The sequence below is a fragment of the Alosa alosa genome, chromosome 12 (genome assembly GCF_017589495.1).
Source record: "Alosa alosa isolate M-15738 ecotype Scorff River chromosome 12, AALO_Geno_1.1, whole genome shotgun sequence".
NCBI lineage: Eukaryota > Metazoa > Chordata > Actinopteri > Clupeiformes > Clupeidae > Alosa > Alosa alosa.
The window spans coordinates 23717108-23736745 of NC_063200.1; the positions used below are offsets into that span (position 1 = coordinate 23717108).

At 43.5% G+C, this 19638-nt stretch overlaps 1 protein-coding gene across 1 annotated transcript in view; it reads left to right on the forward strand.

Annotated features, from left to right (window-relative positions):
* Positions 1 to 18907, forward strand: part of cdc42se2 (CDC42 small effector 2) — a 30110-nt gene extending 11203 nt beyond the window's left edge. Inside the window, exons 2-5 of the mRNA XM_048259464.1 lie at positions 6985 to 7389; positions 14912 to 15013; positions 15662 to 15780; positions 16462 to 18907. Of these exons, the coding sequence (XP_048115421.1) occupies positions 7336 to 7389; positions 14912 to 15013; positions 15662 to 15763 (258 nt within the window). The 5' untranslated portion in view covers positions 6985 to 7335 and the 3' untranslated portion in view covers positions 15764 to 15780; positions 16462 to 18907. The remainder of the gene's footprint in view (positions 1 to 6984; positions 7390 to 14911; positions 15014 to 15661; positions 15781 to 16461) is intronic.
* Positions 18908 to 19638: the final 731 nt, after the last annotated feature.

Consider the following 19638-nt stretch of genomic DNA (forward strand, 5'->3'; position numbering starts at 1 on the left):
GAGAGGGGGATAGACTCTCAGGACCAGGGTCATGGATAGTGTCAGACAGAGAGAGAGAGAGAGACAGACTGAAAAAGGACGGGAGATGGATTCTTTAAAAAATAAAAAAATAAAAAAAAGTGTGGAGAGGATGGGGTACAACAGGGGGTACGTTGGTCTTGGCAAGACCCAGGCAAAGGGAAGTGCAAAAGGGGGCCATTCAGACCCTGTGTGCAGATGGCCAGGCTAACTCTTTTCAGTAGGGTATAGTGGAGGGCAGAGCTGTATAATCAGTACTGTACCACCCCGTCACTCCCCTCCACGCGGCAGGGATCGGACCTATTCAGACGGCCGACAGCTTCTGGCCACACCACAGATGCACCAGTCCGTCAATGGGTGTATAGAATGAAGGGATTATGGACACAAGGCAGTTCTAATACAGTCTTTTATGTTGATGTGGAGTTCGGAGTCTGTTCCCATCTTCCGTTCTTGGTTGTGCGAACCTCATTGGAGAACTTGATGGTGGTTGCATGATGCTATATATGTTTTTATTTTTACAGGTCTCTGCTTCAGCAAATGCAGGATTTCTTTTTCTCCAAGAAATCTGGTGCAGTCAGTAAACTTTTTAAATAAAGCAATGCAATTGTTACTTCTCCTAACACATCCGAGGCCAGAATCAACTTCACAGCTTCGGCAGTTATGTAAGAGTTACTTACAGTTCCTTTTTGCCATCTTGTAAAAGATTACTGAAGATTAAGAGCACCATATGGTCCACGTAAGCCCTGAACAGCAAATTTGTTCATCTGACCTGCAAAAAGTGCTGCCTTGGCAACTCGATCTCACAGAATACAAAGAGGACCTTTCTTGGAGCATCTATTGTGAAGTTGTTTTTCAATGCATTTGTTTATGCAAATATCCCACATGAGTGGTTTAAAAATGAATTAGTCTTCGGGCTCAATAATTGTTTGTTGGCAATCAGTCCTGTGTGTCCAAACTCAATGCGCTGTTTGTTGCACCATTGTACTGTTTAATGTCTCTGTCTGTGAACTTGGTAAAGAGTTAACACATTGGTTACCACAAGGAGTGTAGTGGTAAAATAAGAGGTGGGTAAACGATGAATTCTGTGATCACGGTAAGATGGACTGCGCTGTACGGTATTGGATTTTTAGAAAAGGCATTCAGAACATGTTTGATGATGGTGGAGGTTATTGTCTAATGTTTAAAACAATACAAGTGGTATTAAATGGTTCATACAGTGTTGATAAGTGTACATATTGTGAATGTGGATAATATAGTTTGATTTTTAAATGTTAAAAGTTGCAATTGGTGAATAAACTCTTTTGAGAGGTGGATAAACTTTTAAGAGGTGGATAAACTCTATTTTGAGGTGGGTAAACTGCATTTACTTGTGTTTAGCCTCCACTACATCACTAGTTACCACAAGGTCTTTTGTTTAATGGCTTGGGTGAATCAAGCAAGCGCTCTTGCTTAAAAAAACATTTCCAATCCCTGGACACTTGACATTCCAGAAGCAGAAATGTTGTTTACTGACCAGGCACAAGCCGTGTTGCATGGGACCCCTTTAGGAATTGAAATAACATTTTCATAACAACAGTCGCTTCATCAAAATTGGGTTTACTGTAGGAATGTTGTTGTTCCACCAAGTCAGTCACATTTTAAGGACAATTGCACATCAGGGCATTTATCGGAGTTGGCCTGAGGCAGACCACACCACACAATATCAGTGAAGTTGTATTATGCTTCTTGTTGTTACATGTTAGGCTACCTGTCAAGTTAGCAGGCTAATGTTTAGCCTTAGCTTTGTACATACTCCTGTTGTGAACCCCACCTGCAGTTAACTGCAGCCGACGTTTGCCAAAACATAGATTTTCTGATCAATTATCTCATAATTAACTAAAGATCTAGCCTGGCATTAGATGAGGAGATCATGCTCAAAGCAATTTGGGAGTATTTATGGCTTGTCAAAGAATCTCGAGCTGAGTTAGCCCACAAATGGTCAATTTTGGTACAGAAATGACAAGCAAGGTAACATGATATTTGTAATAAAGATGTAGGCTTATCAGTGAGGTCAGATTTCTCTAATTTTGACTGCTTCGTAGTGTGTTGCTCATTAGCACCTTGTGGTATTTCCATTTGGTCTGTCCAGCCATAGCAGACTGGCTGCATTGTGAGGATTTCCCTGACTTTGCAAGTGCTCCCTCTGTGGTTAGATTCTCTCAGTCTCAAAACACAGCTGCTACAATGCGGTGGGTTACCATTGGTATGGTAACAATGACTTTTTCAGTGTGTGTATGTGGAGTGGGTCATGGTGTGTGTGGGGGGGTTGGCTGGTGATGTCCCAGAAGAAGTCCTTGATAACTGATTGGCTGGGCTGTTGCTGCCTTGGTAACAGCGCTTCTGGAGGAGGTATTGAAGCCCTATGTTGAACAAGTCGAGTAGTGTCCCACTGAAGCAGTTTAATAAATAGTTTTGGCAAAGCTATTCTTTTTCAGTGGAACAAATGATTTGTCCTTTCAGCTCTTACACTTTTTGCTGAAATTGCATTAAAGCCTTTCAAGTTGTAATGTGCTCTGTCAGGACTTTGGTAAGATACTTCTTCCATATTCCACTTCAGTAGTGATCCATTTAAGTGCAAGGCATATTACAAGGGGGCAACTGTGAGTAGTTTAGACATTAACCATAACATCAAAGCTCAATGCTCTTATGTGATCCTGTGGATTAGAACTTGTTTTTATTTGATTTTATGAGGAGTGGGTTGGACTGATGTTTCCTCAGAATTCAGCCTAACCAAGAGAATTTCAAGAGTTACTCCCCGCCTTGAAAACTTACGCACTCCGATTTGAGTGGTTTGCTTACATAAAGCCTCCATGTGACCTCACTAAGGTCTTGGGGAGGGGAGGGGGGTCTGTGAGCTGTGCTGTGTGGAAGGAGGTGGTGGGAGGGGGTGGGGGGTTAGAGAGAGCAGGCGGGTGGGTGGATGGGTACCTTGGGAGCCTGCACAAGCTCAGTGACAGGGGGAGTGACTGAGTGAAATACCGCTTGCCCGCTGATCCGTAACTGAGTGGGGGACAAAGGCCTCCTGGAGCGAGGAACGCACACACACGGTCCCCTTGCTCCTCGGACCCTTTCACACTGCCACAAAATCTGGAGCTTTGACAACCTGCTATCTCCACACTGCGTTACCAGACCAGCCAAGATGTGTGCTCGGCTTGATTTGGTGGTAATATTTTTTTATTCATCCTTCCTTTTCTTCTCTTCTCTGAGGGTATGAGCGTTTGTGTAGGCTGTGTGCTGGTGTTTGTAAATGCGCATTTGCTTTTAGGCTCCTAATTGAACTTGAAGTGAGAGCAAACCAAGTGGTAGCTAGCTATGCCTGCTTGAGTTCTCTTCATGTGGTTAGCATTGGGTGACTCATTTCTGTGGCTGGTGCACAGAAACAATGCCTGGAGCGTTACCTCGATATGATGCTCTATCCCTTGCTTTTTTCCCTTCTAATTTTCCCCAAAGGCTAGTACTACAATGTGAGTTAGCCTTAAGAGGTTAGGGGCTTTGTGAGTCTCTGCTGCCGGTCTCTCTCTCTTCTCTCTCTCTCTCTCTCTCTCTCTCAGGCAGAACTCGTTTTCAGACTCTCTGGTCTGGAAAATCTTCCTTTCACCGGCCTGCTACTCTTTATGGTTCACCACTAATGCAGCCTCCCCTGTGTGAGTGGACCCAGTGCATCCGTGCTTGCGTGCCACTCTTCCCTTGGTCTCCATAGAGGGGAAATGGAAATGCTGTTTTGTGCCGCCGTGGTCATAGAGTAGTAGGCTATTGGTCAGCCATTCAAGACAGAGGGATGAACTCTCTTTTGCCCCATTAGATCCCTAAGGGGTAATGAATGCATTCTTGTGGGTCCTTTGTGTGCTGATGAAGTGAAGATCAATGTGCCTCCAAGATGAATGCTAAAAATAATGGGCTTTCTCTATACATTCTTTAGCAATAGTTCAGACATCTGGACATGGGTTATTTTCGGTCACGAAGAATACTAAATGTCAATGGCGTATCCCTCAGACAGAGAGGAAAGAATTGGCATAGGCCTATATCAGGCCTAATAGAGTCATGGACCAGTTTTGCTTAGGTTCTGAGGTTCTGTGCTGCTTTTGTTGGCGTCTGCTTTTAGCACAACCAACTGTTGCTGGAGATGGTAAGGGGTCTCATCCAACCGACCCAGAACCTCCTGTTAAGGCCGTCCAACAAGGCCAGCGTCTTAAACTAAGGCAGCCTTGTGCTAAGCAGCCCTCAAAATAGATGAAAAAAGTGGCACAGAAAGACTGCACAGAGCACCACGGATGGAGAAATCAAAAGCGCAGGAAATGCGCTCTGTGCTCTCCACTCTAATTTTAGCGGAGGAGAGCAGAGCACAGGGAGCATCTCTGTTCAAAATGCAATCTCATCTCCATCCATGTTTGGGCCATGTGTGTGTGTGTGTGTGTGTGTGTGTGTGTGTGTGTGTGAACCTGGCAGGCAGCTCCCTATTGCTGTCTGTTCTCAGCCAAGATTCCTCCGTGGAGAGCAGCCTGCCTTCATTGTCCTCCCTCAGACTGGCGCTTCTGGTGCCCCACAGAGATGAATGAATGATTTGTGTAGATGGTCACAAATGAGTCCCCTGCCATTCACTGGTTTCTTAATGTTTGCTTTATTTGGTAGGATCTAGGCAGGAGAGGCTGTGGGTCAGATTGCTGCCTTTTTGATCATTGCAGATTTGGGCCGTTCGGCAGTTCATTTAATTCCCACAAGCTGTGTTCTTTTAAGATTCTCTCCTGTTGCAATGTTTTGGTCTTTATTAAATCTGGCTGACCCCATAGATGCTGAAGCAATTCCTGTTGACTTTTCTCATTTACTTTCTGCAGTATCACATGATCAGAGATGAAAGATTATTTATGCCTTGTCTCTTCAATTCACAGAAAAGCCTCCATATACGGTCTCCACACGAGCATCATATAGCTTCTCGCATACAATCCCATGCCCTTTTCTCAAACCATGGGTCCAGCAGCTGGATATAGCACCCACTTTTAATGCAGCAGGTGCTCCTTGCACCTGCACCTTTTTAAAGACTTCTTGGGATTTATGAATGGACGCCTATTAGGGAAACACGGTTCACTCCCAGCGTTGGCGTGAAGTGGAAAGGCCTTGCATGAAGTGGCTTTCTTATGGCAGAAAAGTGCTTTTCAGAGTTTTTAACAGCCCTTGGCTTGGTCTTTCTCCACTAATGGTTCCCACAGATTTCCACAGGGCTTACTAAGGGTTGGGGCTGTTTTGTCTCTGGATGGGGCAGGGTAGGTCCCGCGTGAGGCTGCTCTTTTTTTCCCCAGGTGTGGGTGTGTTCCCGCTATAGCGAGATGCTCAGCTGGGAGGGGTCAGTGTTGTCTCTTCTTTAAGTCCCCAGCATTCATTTTTAGCGGGTCGTAAAGAAACACTATATGTCGGCTCGAATTACTTCCCGTCTTGCTGTATGTTTCTTTTTATGGGATGTAAAAAGTACTGATTAGGAGAAAGACGAGAACAGACTATTGTGCGTTAGGTACAAGCACATTTTCAACTCCTCAGTTGTGAAATTGGCATAAACACCCGATTTTTCTGCTTGTCTGGAAGCATCCTTCTATTATTGTTATCCTCAACCATAGAGTTCACAGAGGCTAAAGCACGAGTCACTAAACCATTTTGGTGATGGACAAGTAAAAAAAAAAACTTTACATGAGAAAAGGACTGAAGATGCATATTTACTCACTGATATATTAAGAGGTGATTCAGATCTAATTTAGATCAGTTATTCTTTCCAGTTGTTTTTCCTTGATCCCATCCAGTAAGAGTGTTTCAGTTGGGCCTCAGTAAGGCCTTCTACTACCACTTCAGCTACAGAAACAAATAATTTCTCCTCTCTCAAGACAATGTTGTTTTCACTTCAATAAAAATGTGGACGCTATGGGCTGTATTACAGGCCAGTATAAAGTATGTTAAATGTTTAAATGCCCTTACTCACACTTGTACCACATGTAGGCTTAACACGTTATATTCTGGAAATCTTCAGACATAACTTTGATACTATGTAATGTGCAAAAGAACTATAAAAGAGACAATAAAATTGGTTCTTGATTGTACCAGCATGTAGGCCTATGCATTTTTTTGGCGGGATCCCCCAAAGGCAGCCAGGTTGGTCTCCTCAGAGCGGAGCTATAAATTATCTTTAATTGCAGTGGGGGGAGAGACATCAACGCCTGCCTAATTAATAACCTCTCACAATGGGAGTTATAGCCACCCCCTCGCTAATTAGCGCCAGTTGTGTTAAACGCTAGTAAACAGCAGTTGCCCGCAGGAGTCAAGTGCTCCCAGAGTACACCCCCTTTAGTCCATGGAGCATCGTCTAACTGTATGATCTCATCCATCTTCTATCGCCCTTTACTTTCCATTACCGTTTTTTGTCATGAGAGACACATGGCAATCAAGGGCCATTAAGAGATTCTCTTTGTAGCATTTAAACGTGGGGATAATTGTTATTTGGAAGGATGTTATTGCAATGATTAGATGTATCCTAAGAGTTTAAAAGCATTTTGGTTCCAGGTGTAAGTATATAGGCTGTACTGGAATGTTGTTGGCAACACTGTAATTCTTGAAGTGGTTTTATATTAAGGGATTAGGGGAAATAACTAGTGGGAGTGTGTGTGAGTGAGAAGAATGATGTCCTGGCTGTGAGTCATCATCTGGGTTTTTTGATGAGGTATTCACATTTACAAGAAGAGCTGCTTAAGCCTGACCTGTGATGTGGTTTTTAATAATGAGCCCCTTTCAGAACATGTGTGTATGTGTGTCTGTATGTGTCTGTTTGGGTCTGTTTGGCTATGTATTTATTGTGTATGTATGGGTGTGCACCTATGAGTGACAAACACTCCAGTCTTCTAAAGCAAAACCTGCTAAAGCATGTACTCACGATCGTCTCCTCCATTCCAGGTCTGACCGACTGACTGCCCCTTGGACTAAACGACTGTCCAGCTGCCCCCCCCCCACTTGGATCTCTGCCCTTGCTTCATCCTGTCCGCCCCCTCCTCCTCCTCCTCCTCCCCCCCACCTTTGTCCGGGAGAACCGTCCAGCACATCGGCGGGTTCCAGCACCAGCCACGCCAGCCTGCCTGCGCCCACCCCCGCCCCCCTTGGCTGGACCCACGGAGGGGCCTTCCCACGGGAACGCAGAGAGACAGAGAGAGAGAGAGAGAGCGTCCGGTGCCACTGCCAGTCAATTCCTCAACATCCCCCCAACGGGGACAAGTTTTGCACAGGAACACTTTTTAAGGACTGTTAGTCATGAGTGAATTCTGGTTGTGCTTCAACTGCTGTATCGCAGAGCAGCCCCAGCCGGTAAGCAACCAGTGTTATCACTTGCCAGTGTTCTCTCTGCACTCATATGAGTTCCATGCAGGGGTAACATCAGGGCGGTGGGATGTTTTCTGGCAGAAAGTCTTAAAGTCATTGGCCTTGTTACCTTGCATCATTGCATGTGGCTACTCTTGCATTACTGTCACTATAAGGTTTAATCGTTTATTAATGAGACAGTATGCAACAATTATTGCACTTTATGAAACATGTACTTAGTTACTGGTACCTACTTCTGGTATCATCATGGTATGTGATATACTATCACAACTAACTACCTAAGCTATGCACTATGTTTTTCTGTTGTACTGATCGGACCACCCTGTAAAAATGCTAAAAAGCTTTCATAACAGCATCGCTTACAATATTCTCAAAAGACAGGAGTTGGCATGCAAGCTAGCTGTCTATCAGTGCCAGTTGTGTTGTTGTTGAGTGTTTAAGCAATACAACGTACAGCTGCTTTGATATAGAATGATGTTACATATACATGGTCACCAAAGGCACTGTTGGTGGTGAACAAGCTGCTGTGTGTTTAAAGGGTTCTTTACGTCAGAAAAACCTTTGTGAGGATGTTGAATCCCAGGAGATTTTCAGTTGAATTCTTCCATGAAAATCACAGAGGAGCCATGAGTCTGCAAGACTGGAGTTGTCAGTTCTGAGAAATCCTGATGCTTTAGCCTGCAGACGCCTTCTAACGTCATCCCCACACTCTCCCCACGATTAGACAAGGGGGCCACACAAAGGCTATGTTTTATTAGGGACTGGGCTGTTTTAATCAAGGATTTTTTTAGGCGGTCTCTGTTTGTGCATGGGTAATTTTTTGTCTATTATCTCTGTGTGTAGCTGGGTGTATTTGTGGCCGAGCTCTTGTAGTGTTTTTGTTATTCTTGGCACCTTGTTTGGCTCAGAGCGGCGTGAGTGCTACCCTTTGGTACAAGCTTTTTGAATCATGGCCGCTCCCCGGAGATGGTTGCTGTCACAACACATTGGGCCTCAATTTGTCTCCGCCTGTCTCTGTCGCCTCCACACAGATAACACTCGCAAAAAGTCTGCAGACAAGCCCTGTCTGAAAATAGCCTGAAATGGGTCCGCTGATTAAATTCCGTCTCGTGAGAAAGATGGCTGCAGGATATTTTGTCTTCAGGAGGTCAAGAGGTGCCCCCCACCCCACCCCACCCCAAGTTCAAATGATCAGGTCGAAGTGATCTGCCAGGGTGTCTCCTGCGGCCTGCCACCCCCAACCCCACCCCACCCACCTCCTCCTGTGACAGGCCCGTGTTGTACGTTGCACCACTGGGTTGAAAGAGGTGAGCTTTGCCTTCCTCGGCCTTATATGGCTGAAGCATGTGAAGAATCTGGAGTGTTTGTCAGCTCCCGTCATGGTGGACCTGAGTGATCTTGCGAAAGTTGGCCAGACCACGCCAAAAACCCTCAGGGAACCCAGGGTCTCAGAGTTGGGATTCATTGGCTTACTCCGTTTTCCCATAGGTTAATCATTTGATAAGACAAAGCATTGTTGAATTTAGACAGCCTTTACTGTACATGACTCGGCCATGTACAGGCTGGATTGTGACCTGACCATTTTTTGCACATTTTGCATATGGCTGGACATGTCTTGAAGCCAATTCACACAAACAATGGAGTCTCACTGAGTGAGAATTAACTAGATTAACCAATTATGTGTTGTAATGTGTCTCTGTTGATTTGGTGCTCACCGGTCTCCATGTGGAGATTGTTATTATGTCTGGATTATTGACTGTCCATCTTGCTAAAAATCAGTGTCCATGACATGCATACTTTTATATAATCTAATTTTAGAGATGAGAGAGTGTACGGTGGGATTTGTCATTAAGTATTCTACACTCCGATAGAAGTAATATTGAAGAATATACCAGTGAATGTTCAAAAAGCTTGATGGTCCTTTGGGCCCCCACTGTTGACTTCAAAGGTAGCTGCCACCGTTGACTTCAAGGCACCTAACCCTAACTAAAACCCTTAACCCTAACCCTAACCTAGCCCTAGTGCCTTCCAGGCAGTGCTGCCTTGAAGTCGACAGTGGGGCCCCAAAAGACCATATATCGTTCAAAAACTCAATGTATACTACTACGAGGATTTTTTAAAATAGGGCATTTGAAATATTGATGAAAATCAGTAGGCTAGTATTTGCACTATGGCTGCAGATTCCCCTTGCTAGGAACTCTGTGTAATTTAAGAAGATGGGCGGTCAGGAAACTGGGTCGGAGATTCCCCTTGGGAGAAAACGTGAGGGCAGACGTGTCCTAGTTTAGACCAAATTGCCAGGGCTGTCACCACACTTTTGATTGGTGATGAATGAAACGCTAATGTGAATTACCATTGTAAGGTGCTCAAGTAACCTTCTGGAAAAGGTGTCACATGACTTATTTGCCTCTCCCTCCCCATCTTCCTTTGTATTGTTTTCAAGGCTTTGCCATTCATATACTAGTCTCTGCAAGTTAGGTTTAGGTTCCTTAGTTCGTACAGTAAGGAGACAAGCTCACTATCTAAAAGTTGACAAGAAAATATGAAATATGCCAATAACATTTTATCACTGGAAGTTCTGTCAGTGTCTATGTCCCCGAAGGGGATTAGGGAAGTCTGGCATGCATGAAGAACAACTAATCGGCCCTAAAAGTCCAGGAGCTTGAATTAACTCATCTTCCAATATTTGCCCGAGCATGTTTTGAAATACTCTATTGTGAAAGACTGACTGAAAATGGTGTAGGTAAAAGCTCAGTGCTTACTGGGATAAGACAGACAGATGCAACTGCTGACATAATTCAGAGAGAAGGCCTCTCATCTGAGCTAATTTTGACCCGAGGCCCCCTATTTCTAACATCAGGAAAAACAAAGAAAATTCACTGCTGTCTGACAGACCACACCAGAGAGGACCTGAGATGTGTTATTCTGTGTTTGTCAGTTAGAGGTTGCTCCTTCACTGAGTATTGTGATTTAAATATAGTGATACGTCTGGATATTTGTATGTTATGTCTACTTTGTGTTGTTTGTTTTCCTAGCAATGCAAGGACACAGGAGATTGTGGTTGAATTGGGATTACACAGGTGCAAGCAAGGAAACCATCTCACTGTTGTCATAAGTGATGTCATTCTTCTTCCAGCTGGAGAATTGTGTTACTCTTTTTTTGCGCTATAATGAATCAGGCATGTTTTTTAACCATGCTGTACACAATCTCTGAAAACTTAACTACACTAAATTATTAGTAAAATTCCTGCCATATTTGTGCTTTGACTGTGCTCTGAGCCAGATTGCATTTATTCATTTGTCTTTATAGTCAGGATTCTCTGGTCCTTTTTGCATGTGGTAATGCCTATTTCATTGTAGTCTGGACATTCTCTGAGGTGGCTGGCAGCAAAAAGCCCTGGATGTAATCTTAGACGTTTGTCAGCATGTCCTCTATGCAATGTAGAGAGAGAAAGGGAGGGAGAGAGAGAGAGAGAGAGAGAGAGAGAGAGAGAGAGAGACAGTGTGTGACTGCTCGTCTCTCTCCCCCCACCAAGAGAGCCAGAATGTAACAACCTCCCGTCTGTGCAGTGCTGTCGCATTCGCAGGCCCATTTATGAAAGCACAGGGCAAGCCCGCGCAGGGGGGAGCACGGCGAAATGAAATTGCAATAATGAGCCACCGAGCCTCGTTTCTTTGATGCTCCCTGACAGATCAGGCAGGCCACATGACGCTACGCTAAAACCTTCACAAGGCACGCACGGCACACACGGCCGTGGTGCGCACTAGAGTGCGTGTCCTCTCTGCCCGAGGGGGCCACTGCAGAGCAGAGGACGACACGTCCAACCAGACCGCAGTCACCCAAACTTGCTTATCGAGCAGTTCTCCTCTGAGGGGACGTTCTTGGAAGAGGAGCCTAGCCAGTTGAGTTGCTACAGTATTCGAGTTAAACCCAGCCGTAAGGCTCGGCTTAAGCAAAACTATCCGACTGAGGAAAAGCACTCTTGGGCTAATCACTTATTGCAATCTATTAATTAAACACTGAAACGCTCCATGCAAACTTGGACCTGTGCAAAATCTATTGATGGACATAACTCTTATACACTACAATATTGCTATTTTTTAATTTATGATGAAAAGTCCATCATAAAAGTATATTTATGGAGTACACTGGGGATCTGTAGTCAATGAGTATTTGGGCATATACTATCAGTGCTGCTGATTTTCTGGGCCCATTTGCCCCTCGACCTGACCTCTCCACACCACCTGCTATGAAATCGTTGCAGCAGTTCGTGTCAGTCAGTCCCCAAGGTTCAAACACAGTCCCCAGAGGGCCTGTGGATGAATTGGTTTCTCCCATAGACAGGAGGCAATCTCAAAGGCTATTTATTCTCAGAGTTAACACTTGCAGTCCTTTGCATTACGCGTGTGTGTGTGTGTGTGTGTGCATGTGTGCATGTGTGCACGCGTGCCACACTCCTAGCCCTTTCCATTACATGTGCGAGTGAACATGTCCCCTCTGACTCCTTCAGATCAACTGGGACACACAGGCACTGGAATGGCAACACCAAGGTCATTGTTTCATCTCCCAAGAAAGCACAACTGCTGAAATCTAGACATTCCTTTCAATGCATTTGCACAGATGTCTGTCAGCTGCATAGCTTAATACAGGCTAAATCTTAATGCATGGTATTAAATGTAAAACTGGCCTTTGTATTTTTCCAGACATCTAGCTGTACAAGTGTAACCACTTGCACAGAGAACCCATCCATATACCATTTGAACTGTTTTGTCAGAGGGGCCTGCAAATGTCAACTGCCTTATTAAATAATTCATTTCTAAGCCTGTCGACCAGATGCAAAGGTTAATGGGCTATATTTGATATCAGGCCCACAAGATGAATTTGCACCGTGCATTGAAGGACTGAGGAGCACTGGACAATGTAATGCCATGGTCTTGCTTGTTTTGTTTTTTACTCCAAGATTAAGATTCATGTTTTAAGGTGATCTGAAAAGATGCACAAAATGTTTGACAAAAAATGTACGTGTTGCTAGTGCTGTATGTCAGGTGGCTCAACCTTAATGCTTAAAAAAAACTTTTCGGCTGTGTATCTTCAGTCTGTTCTCACATTTATTGTGGGAAGAACTGGTTCATGTTTTTTTTTTTATGAGAACCCTCACAGTTAGCCTGGGTTTTCCCATGCTGCCTTGCACGCACGATTTTATTCACGCTGCTAGGCAGCCTGGATTCTATGGACTTCGTTTTCACCTCAATGAAGGAACCAATCACAGAACGGAGGAAGGGCAGCAAGATGATGACGACACACCGAAGCCGTTATGAGCTACGTATAGACGCATTTGATAGACATTCGTAGCACCCAATAAACGGCTCTGGGCATTCGTAAACCACTTTTCAAATACGAGAAAATGAATGTCTAGTTCCCAGACCCCATCTCAATGAGCTGAGATCTGACGTTAGCCAGGCTACCTCACAGTAGGAACTTCCAATATTTTTCCATGATGTTTGTGTGAAATGAGTTTTATCATAATGAAGAACACTGGTATCTTAGAAAAAGGAAACCGTTGCGTCGACTCAAAAAGTGCTTGTATGCGTGTGTTTGTGTTTGTGTGTGCCATGTCCTCATCTCAATGATACCACATCAGCAGTAAAAACGTGCATTTTCTTTTTCCCTACAAATAATCACAAACACTCTCTCTCTCAAATGCTCGCACGCACACACATGCATACACGCACGCACACACACACACACACACACACACACTCTCACACACTCTCTCACTACAGACTATAGTACAACAACACTACGCTGACATGCTCATCCAAAGCCCTAAAGCCCTCTCAGATGCCTTTGGTGTCCCACTAATATTCTGGGGGCTGTTTGGGTTGGCAGGACACCCAGTCTTCCTCCCTAGCTTCTAACCAAACCACCGTGTGGACGGGACGGCCGGGGGCCGTAGTTTCCATGCCTTGTTCTGCGGCTCCAGCTTCAGCTCCTTTGTGGCTCTCACACCGGGATTCCCTACTGGCCAGAAAGCTTTGCCCCGGCCTTGACCTCTCTCTGACCCCCCAACACACACACACACACACACACACACACACACACCACACACCACCTCCACCACCACTACACACATACACACACACAGACAGATGTGCACTGGTCCAGAGTGAGGCTTTGGCGTACGCTACACACACCAGGACCTCACAGTTGCAGTTCAACCAGGGGGGCTCAGCAGGCGTCCAGTACATGAAGTCCTCATGTCCCTGACTAAAACAGGGATTTGGCAGACTTTTGTAAATCCTCTTTTATAGGGGAAAGAGGGCAGGGGGTGTATGGGGGAGGTGGTACCATTGTGGTCTGTGAGAATGTCTCTTTTTTTTGCAGGGGATTTGGAATAGTCATTGTGTGAATTAAAAAGGGCCACTACTGTGCATTAATGGGATGCAGAGAGAATGTTTCTTTTTTTTGGAACTCACTCTTCTTTCCATACATTCCAGACTCTGGGACCTTTTTTTTTTTTTTTTGGCCGAGTACTTTCTTTTTCCAATGTGAGCTGTGTCTCAAGCTGAAGCACCTCTTATCTCATCACAGTTGTCATAGCAACAGGCTGTATTGGCTCTGACAGAATTACCTCACCTCATGCAGAACCCTCCTTCCCTCCCCTTACCATCACTGGCATTTTTAGCAGGCACCACAACCCTTGACTGATTCTTGGCTCAGTGTTGCATTCTAATCTTTTCTAGTGGTTGTGTTTGGGCTATTTTGTAAATAAATACACAGCACAGAAGTATCACATTGCTAACTAAGAAGTGCCTCCTCTTGTGCTCATTCAGTTTCATGTCATGCTCATGCGTTAAATCCCTCTGGCAGCCCCTAATTGTAGGGGGCACAGCTCATTTGTCCCATCGCTAAAGTCAAGTTTATTTATTTTTTGGCCAACGAGTGGAAAGGATTTGCTTACATTAGAGAGGCAGCAGGGGGTGCTTATTGTTGAGTGCACACACATCTCTTAACGGGGGCAGAACTTTCATCCAGTCTCATTATGTCCCCCAAAACAACAACAATACCACTGTTGTGTACTGATGTTGTGTGCCCTGTGAATATTTGTTTTTCTGTGTTTACTTTTGCATCTATTGCAACTTCAATCTCTATGCCTCAATCAATAATGCATTAGTGACATTTACATCACAGTAGGCTTTAATACATCATACAAGGTTATGATTAGCCTGTGCCGTTTTAGTCGTTAAATATACTTTATATTTTATTTTAAGTGTTGCAGAGTACAGTTCAGAAAGCTGTTACGTAATGAGGCTTTGATAGAGGTAGAGGCAAGGTAGCAAGCAGCATGGTACGTTGAATCACAACATTGAATATTTAATGGCAAAATCTCTCAAGGCATGGTTTCATGTGCTGCTTGCATCAGAGGTATTTTTTTCAGGATTTGGCAACGACCTTTGCCCCCCTCCCCAGTCTATGCTAAGCCTTTCTTTTGCTGTTCCCATGCAGAAGCGGCGGAGGCGTATCGACCGGAGTATGATCGGCGAACCCACAAACTTCGTCCACACAGCCCACGTGGGGTCGGGAGACCTCTTCAGCGGGATGAATTCGGTGAGGCTACGAGGAGGCAGCACTGGCAGAAACAATGTGTGTTGTCTGTGGTGATCTGTGTGTGTGTGTGAGAGTGTGTGAGTGAGTGAGAGAGACTGGGGGGTTACAGGCCCCACTAAGTGCAATTTTCTGCCCTATGTGATTAAAATGACTGCCCCATCTCCAGTGTTTGTGTTGGTTTGGTGTGTTGTGCCATCATGAGACTGTGCTGGCCTCACCGTAAATCACCAAGATTTCATAAATGAGGGACCTAGATCGGGCTCTTTGGCTGCACAAATAGTTCTAAATCTCTATGGTAACAACTTGAAAGCTGATGTAAGCAATACTTATAAGAATAGAATACTCCCGCTTAATACTCCCGCTTAACAGTATTTACATTCCATTCTGTGGGAATAAAAAGAAAAGTGTCTGAGACCCCCAGTGTTGTGAAATCAGCAACTGAAAATGTCAACATAGCAGTAACCAACCAGGAAACTTCTAGAGTCGTGGACATTACTGTTTCCCAATGTATTGCATGTTAATCTTATACATTGAAAGGAAGAATGGATTTGTTTTGATCAAGTCTGCTATATGCTGAATATATGTATGTTTTATTATTTAAGTATTCACAAATAGGTGGTTTTGATCCTTTTTTTTCTTATCCATCAGGTTAACTCAATTCAAAACCAAATGCAGTCAAAGGGCGGCTATGGAGGAGAGGCCATGCCAGTCAACATGCAGATGCAGCTGGTCGACACTAAAGCGGGATAAAATGTAGGCCCCCTGAGGTAAGACCTTGGGCCCATTTACCAGGAAAAGATGCATTACATAAAATCATATAGCACTTTAATGAGATGCCCTCTTGTATAAAGACTCATATTGCTGTAGCATATGACAGGGAATTTGCCATAAAGGCAATTAAAGAAGCTCTGTCGATCTATCATGAACGTGAGACGAGGGCATCCTGAATGAGGCCATATGGGCTGAACAGATGTATTAGAGAAGATGCTTTATGACTCTGAATCATATAAAGTGTCTGGGAGTAAATCTGTCACAACCCTAGAGGGGGTTAGTATGCTCACTCAGACCTCAAAATGTATTTATAGCTTGTCTGTGTTGCACTAGATTCGACTAGTCTAGCAGAGACATCTAAAAAAAGCATATCAGAACTGGTGGAGAGAGAAACAAATAGAAGCTGCATGGAAAGGATTTGGCTGTTATAGGCCACACTCCGATTCTGTTTCTTTTGGACTCTTCCTCTTGACCCTGACTGATAATACTTGAACAAACACATGAATTACATTGAGTACTTGCTTTCTGACAGACGTTGAGTAATTTAATTGTAAATCCAGCTTTATATGAATGCCTGCACAAGTACACCATACACCTGTCATACCAGGGTTGTTTATTGTTTGTTAATGTTGTTTGATGTAATCCTTGTTCGTTTGTTTGTTTGTGTGTGTCTCCAGGTTCAGTGTGTGTTTCCTCATCCTGAAGCCTTGCCTTGCCTTCTCCTGCTCTCCTCCTCCTCCTCCTCCTCCTCCTCCTCCTCCACGCCTCATCACCTTGCCTTCAGTGACTGCTTACAACCCACTCCTCCTCACGCAGCAGACACCCCTGGACAGTGGCGCACTAAAAGCACTTACCGGATCGAACGAGGCCACCCAAGTGTGTGGGTGATGTGTCCTCCCCACCAGAGGGGCCTTTCTGGCGCACAGGAACCAACAGAAGCGGCATTCCCTTGCTTTCTCTCTATCTCTCTCGCTCTCTCTCGCGCGCGCGTGCATTCGCTCACGCTCTCTTTCGGTGTGTGTGTCTCCTTTGGATGCTTGCATGTCATCTTGTCCCTGCCAGTGCTAAACGGTGTTAACGCTTCTTCTCTCTCTGTCTGTGATGTTGCCGTGAGCGGTTATTACTCTCTCGACATGTAATGTTTCGGAGGTCTGGAACCGACTAGTGCAAATGTTTAATAATTTGTTGTCTGTTTTTTTCTCCTTTATCTATTTTTGCCATGAACAGAATATTTCTTTTTGTACTTTGAGGTGGGCCGCCAGTATCACACTATGGGTTTGTGGAAAAAAATGAAAAGTGGCTTGCTGTGGTTTTCCAGTGCCAAAGTGGCTGTCGCTTCAAAATTATGCTTTTATAAAAAAACAATACACAGATAAAAAAAATAGACAATAATACCTTTGACTTTTTGGAAGTACATTTTGACTCGGGCAAAAGTGAATGCTGAAAATGTGATTGTTTCTTCTTTGTTTACATTTGTTTTACTGTCCATTCTTTTTTATTTTAAAAACAAAATCTCCTCATGGTGATGATAAATGATTGGAAATAATAACTGGCGTTGAAGTACCAAATCTCTGCTGTAAACATTGTTTTCTGTAAACTTGACTCGAAGACTCCAGAGCTGTAGAGTGTACGCTGTACATTGACATGTAAAAATATATAAATATATATATTTAAGTATTAGTCCTCGGTAACAGTGTGGTTGTCACATCTGCATGGCAAATGGTTTAATTGACCATCAGACCCTAGGGTAAATATACCTCTAGCCTGTTATATAGCCAAAATCAGTCACTGTGTTCTTGATCATTGTACCACATTTTATAAGGAACCAGAAACAAACCTCATGTAGCAAATGTCGTTGGTGGTCTTGAACAACAGAGACCACTGGCAATACCTTGGCAAATTAATGCTGTTATTTCAGAGAAAAAGCTGAGGTGATTGCCACAAACCAACAGGGTGAATTTCCTACCAACTAGGTGACATTTTGCTCAGGTTTCAATGCTATGTTGTTGAACAATTTTCAACAGAGAACTCAATTATTTCATATTGCACTGTTTTGTAACATTAAAAAAACATATCGACAACACAGAGTACTATACTAGATGGACATACTTCAACAAGAGTCGATCTTGAAAAATGTAATTATAGAATATTTTTAAGAGGACCTTTTAACAAGATGTAAAGAAATTGTACAATTGCTCTTCATGGTACTCTAAAGGTGATCTTTGTAATTAAAGACACATTTTTAAAAAATGTATTTAAAGAAATCAGTATATTTAACCAAATAGCAGTCTGGTAGCATAATCTAAACCGGAGTGATTAGGCTTCAGTGATTCAACTAGAGTCAAATGGTCAATAATGTTAAAGAGGATTGGGAGATGACAACTAAAAATCCATGTCAGTGATGTTCACCCCTGCTAATATCTGTCTTTTTGAAAGTGCTTTATGTTTGTAAATACTGTATTTCTTGTGTGCCACACCCTGAGGTATTGTAATTTATTTTTCCCTTGTTATTGTTACTTCATCTTTTTGTACGGTTTATTTCACATTGATTTTTTTTCTGACTAGTATGTATGTATGTGTGTATGCATGTACGTATGTATGTATGCATGTACGTATGTATGTACGCATGCACGTATGTATGTACATATGTATGTATGGTTGTTTTGTATGTATGTTTGTCTTACTTTTGTTGGAGAGACTGATTTGGCAATATTTATTTACTGATGCTAAATACTTACTGGACTAAAACGAAGCTTCTAGTGGATGGTTAAAATGGTGTCCACCAAGGTTTGTTTGTACAAGGAGGAGACAGAAAAGCACAATCGAGTATAATGTGATCGAAACTGGTTCAAGTGGCAATATGGCAGAAGAAAAAAAAAAAACTGGCCAAAGTTTAACAAAAACCAACAATAAGAATCCTATCCATCTATGTTCAATCACTGCACGTCATGAATGAATTTCAACTTCAGGGAATTCACTCAGCTCTGAAAAAGCTGTTAATCTTTAGATTTCCATCTTTTTTTTTTTGTTTGTTCACTTCCATCCTGTGTTAATGTGCACCCAGTGTCTGCTTATAGATTACAGAATGTCCTGTTGAAATAAATATTTTTTTTCCATGTTTAACCTGGTCTTTGTCAAATGTCTGAAAGTACAAGCAGACATGCACGCACATGTGGCACTTCAAAACCTTTTGCCACTGTACATTAAAGTATAATCAAATAGTCAACCGGCTATTTCCTGTTTTATATAGATCAATAAACATTTGTAAATGACAAGAAACCAAAAGAGGCCCTATTGTGAGGTATATGCATGACAAACAAAAACTCTATGTGACTTTACTCTATCGTATCCCAACTTACAGTGAGCGCTCCATCAAAAGCACTCACTCCGTTTAATCTCGTTTCAACCAGGAGTGTTTATTTATACGTGTTTAATGCAGCTGACCTAGTGCATGAAGAAAGGAGCCTGTCACTTCATGCCAGAGTGAAGCCAGTGTTCGTTAAGGGCTGTGCCACAGCAACGAAGCCGTCATGTGCATTCACTTAAATCTGAAGGACCTTGTGTATCTGTTCAGCGTTTTTTCCTTTCCTCTCTCTCTCTGTTCTCTCTGTCTTTCTGTCTTTGTTTCTATCGCTCTCCTCTCTCTGTAGCATGTGGTCTGAAGATGGGTGCTCATAATCCCCCATAGTCCACCTCGGAGAGCAGCTTATGGGTTGAGGTTAGATAATATACACATGACACACTGACCCAACGGTGGTCTCAGGCTGCCTACACACACACACACACACCACACAAACACACACACGCCACGCCACACACAAACACAAACAGACACGCCACACACACACACAAAC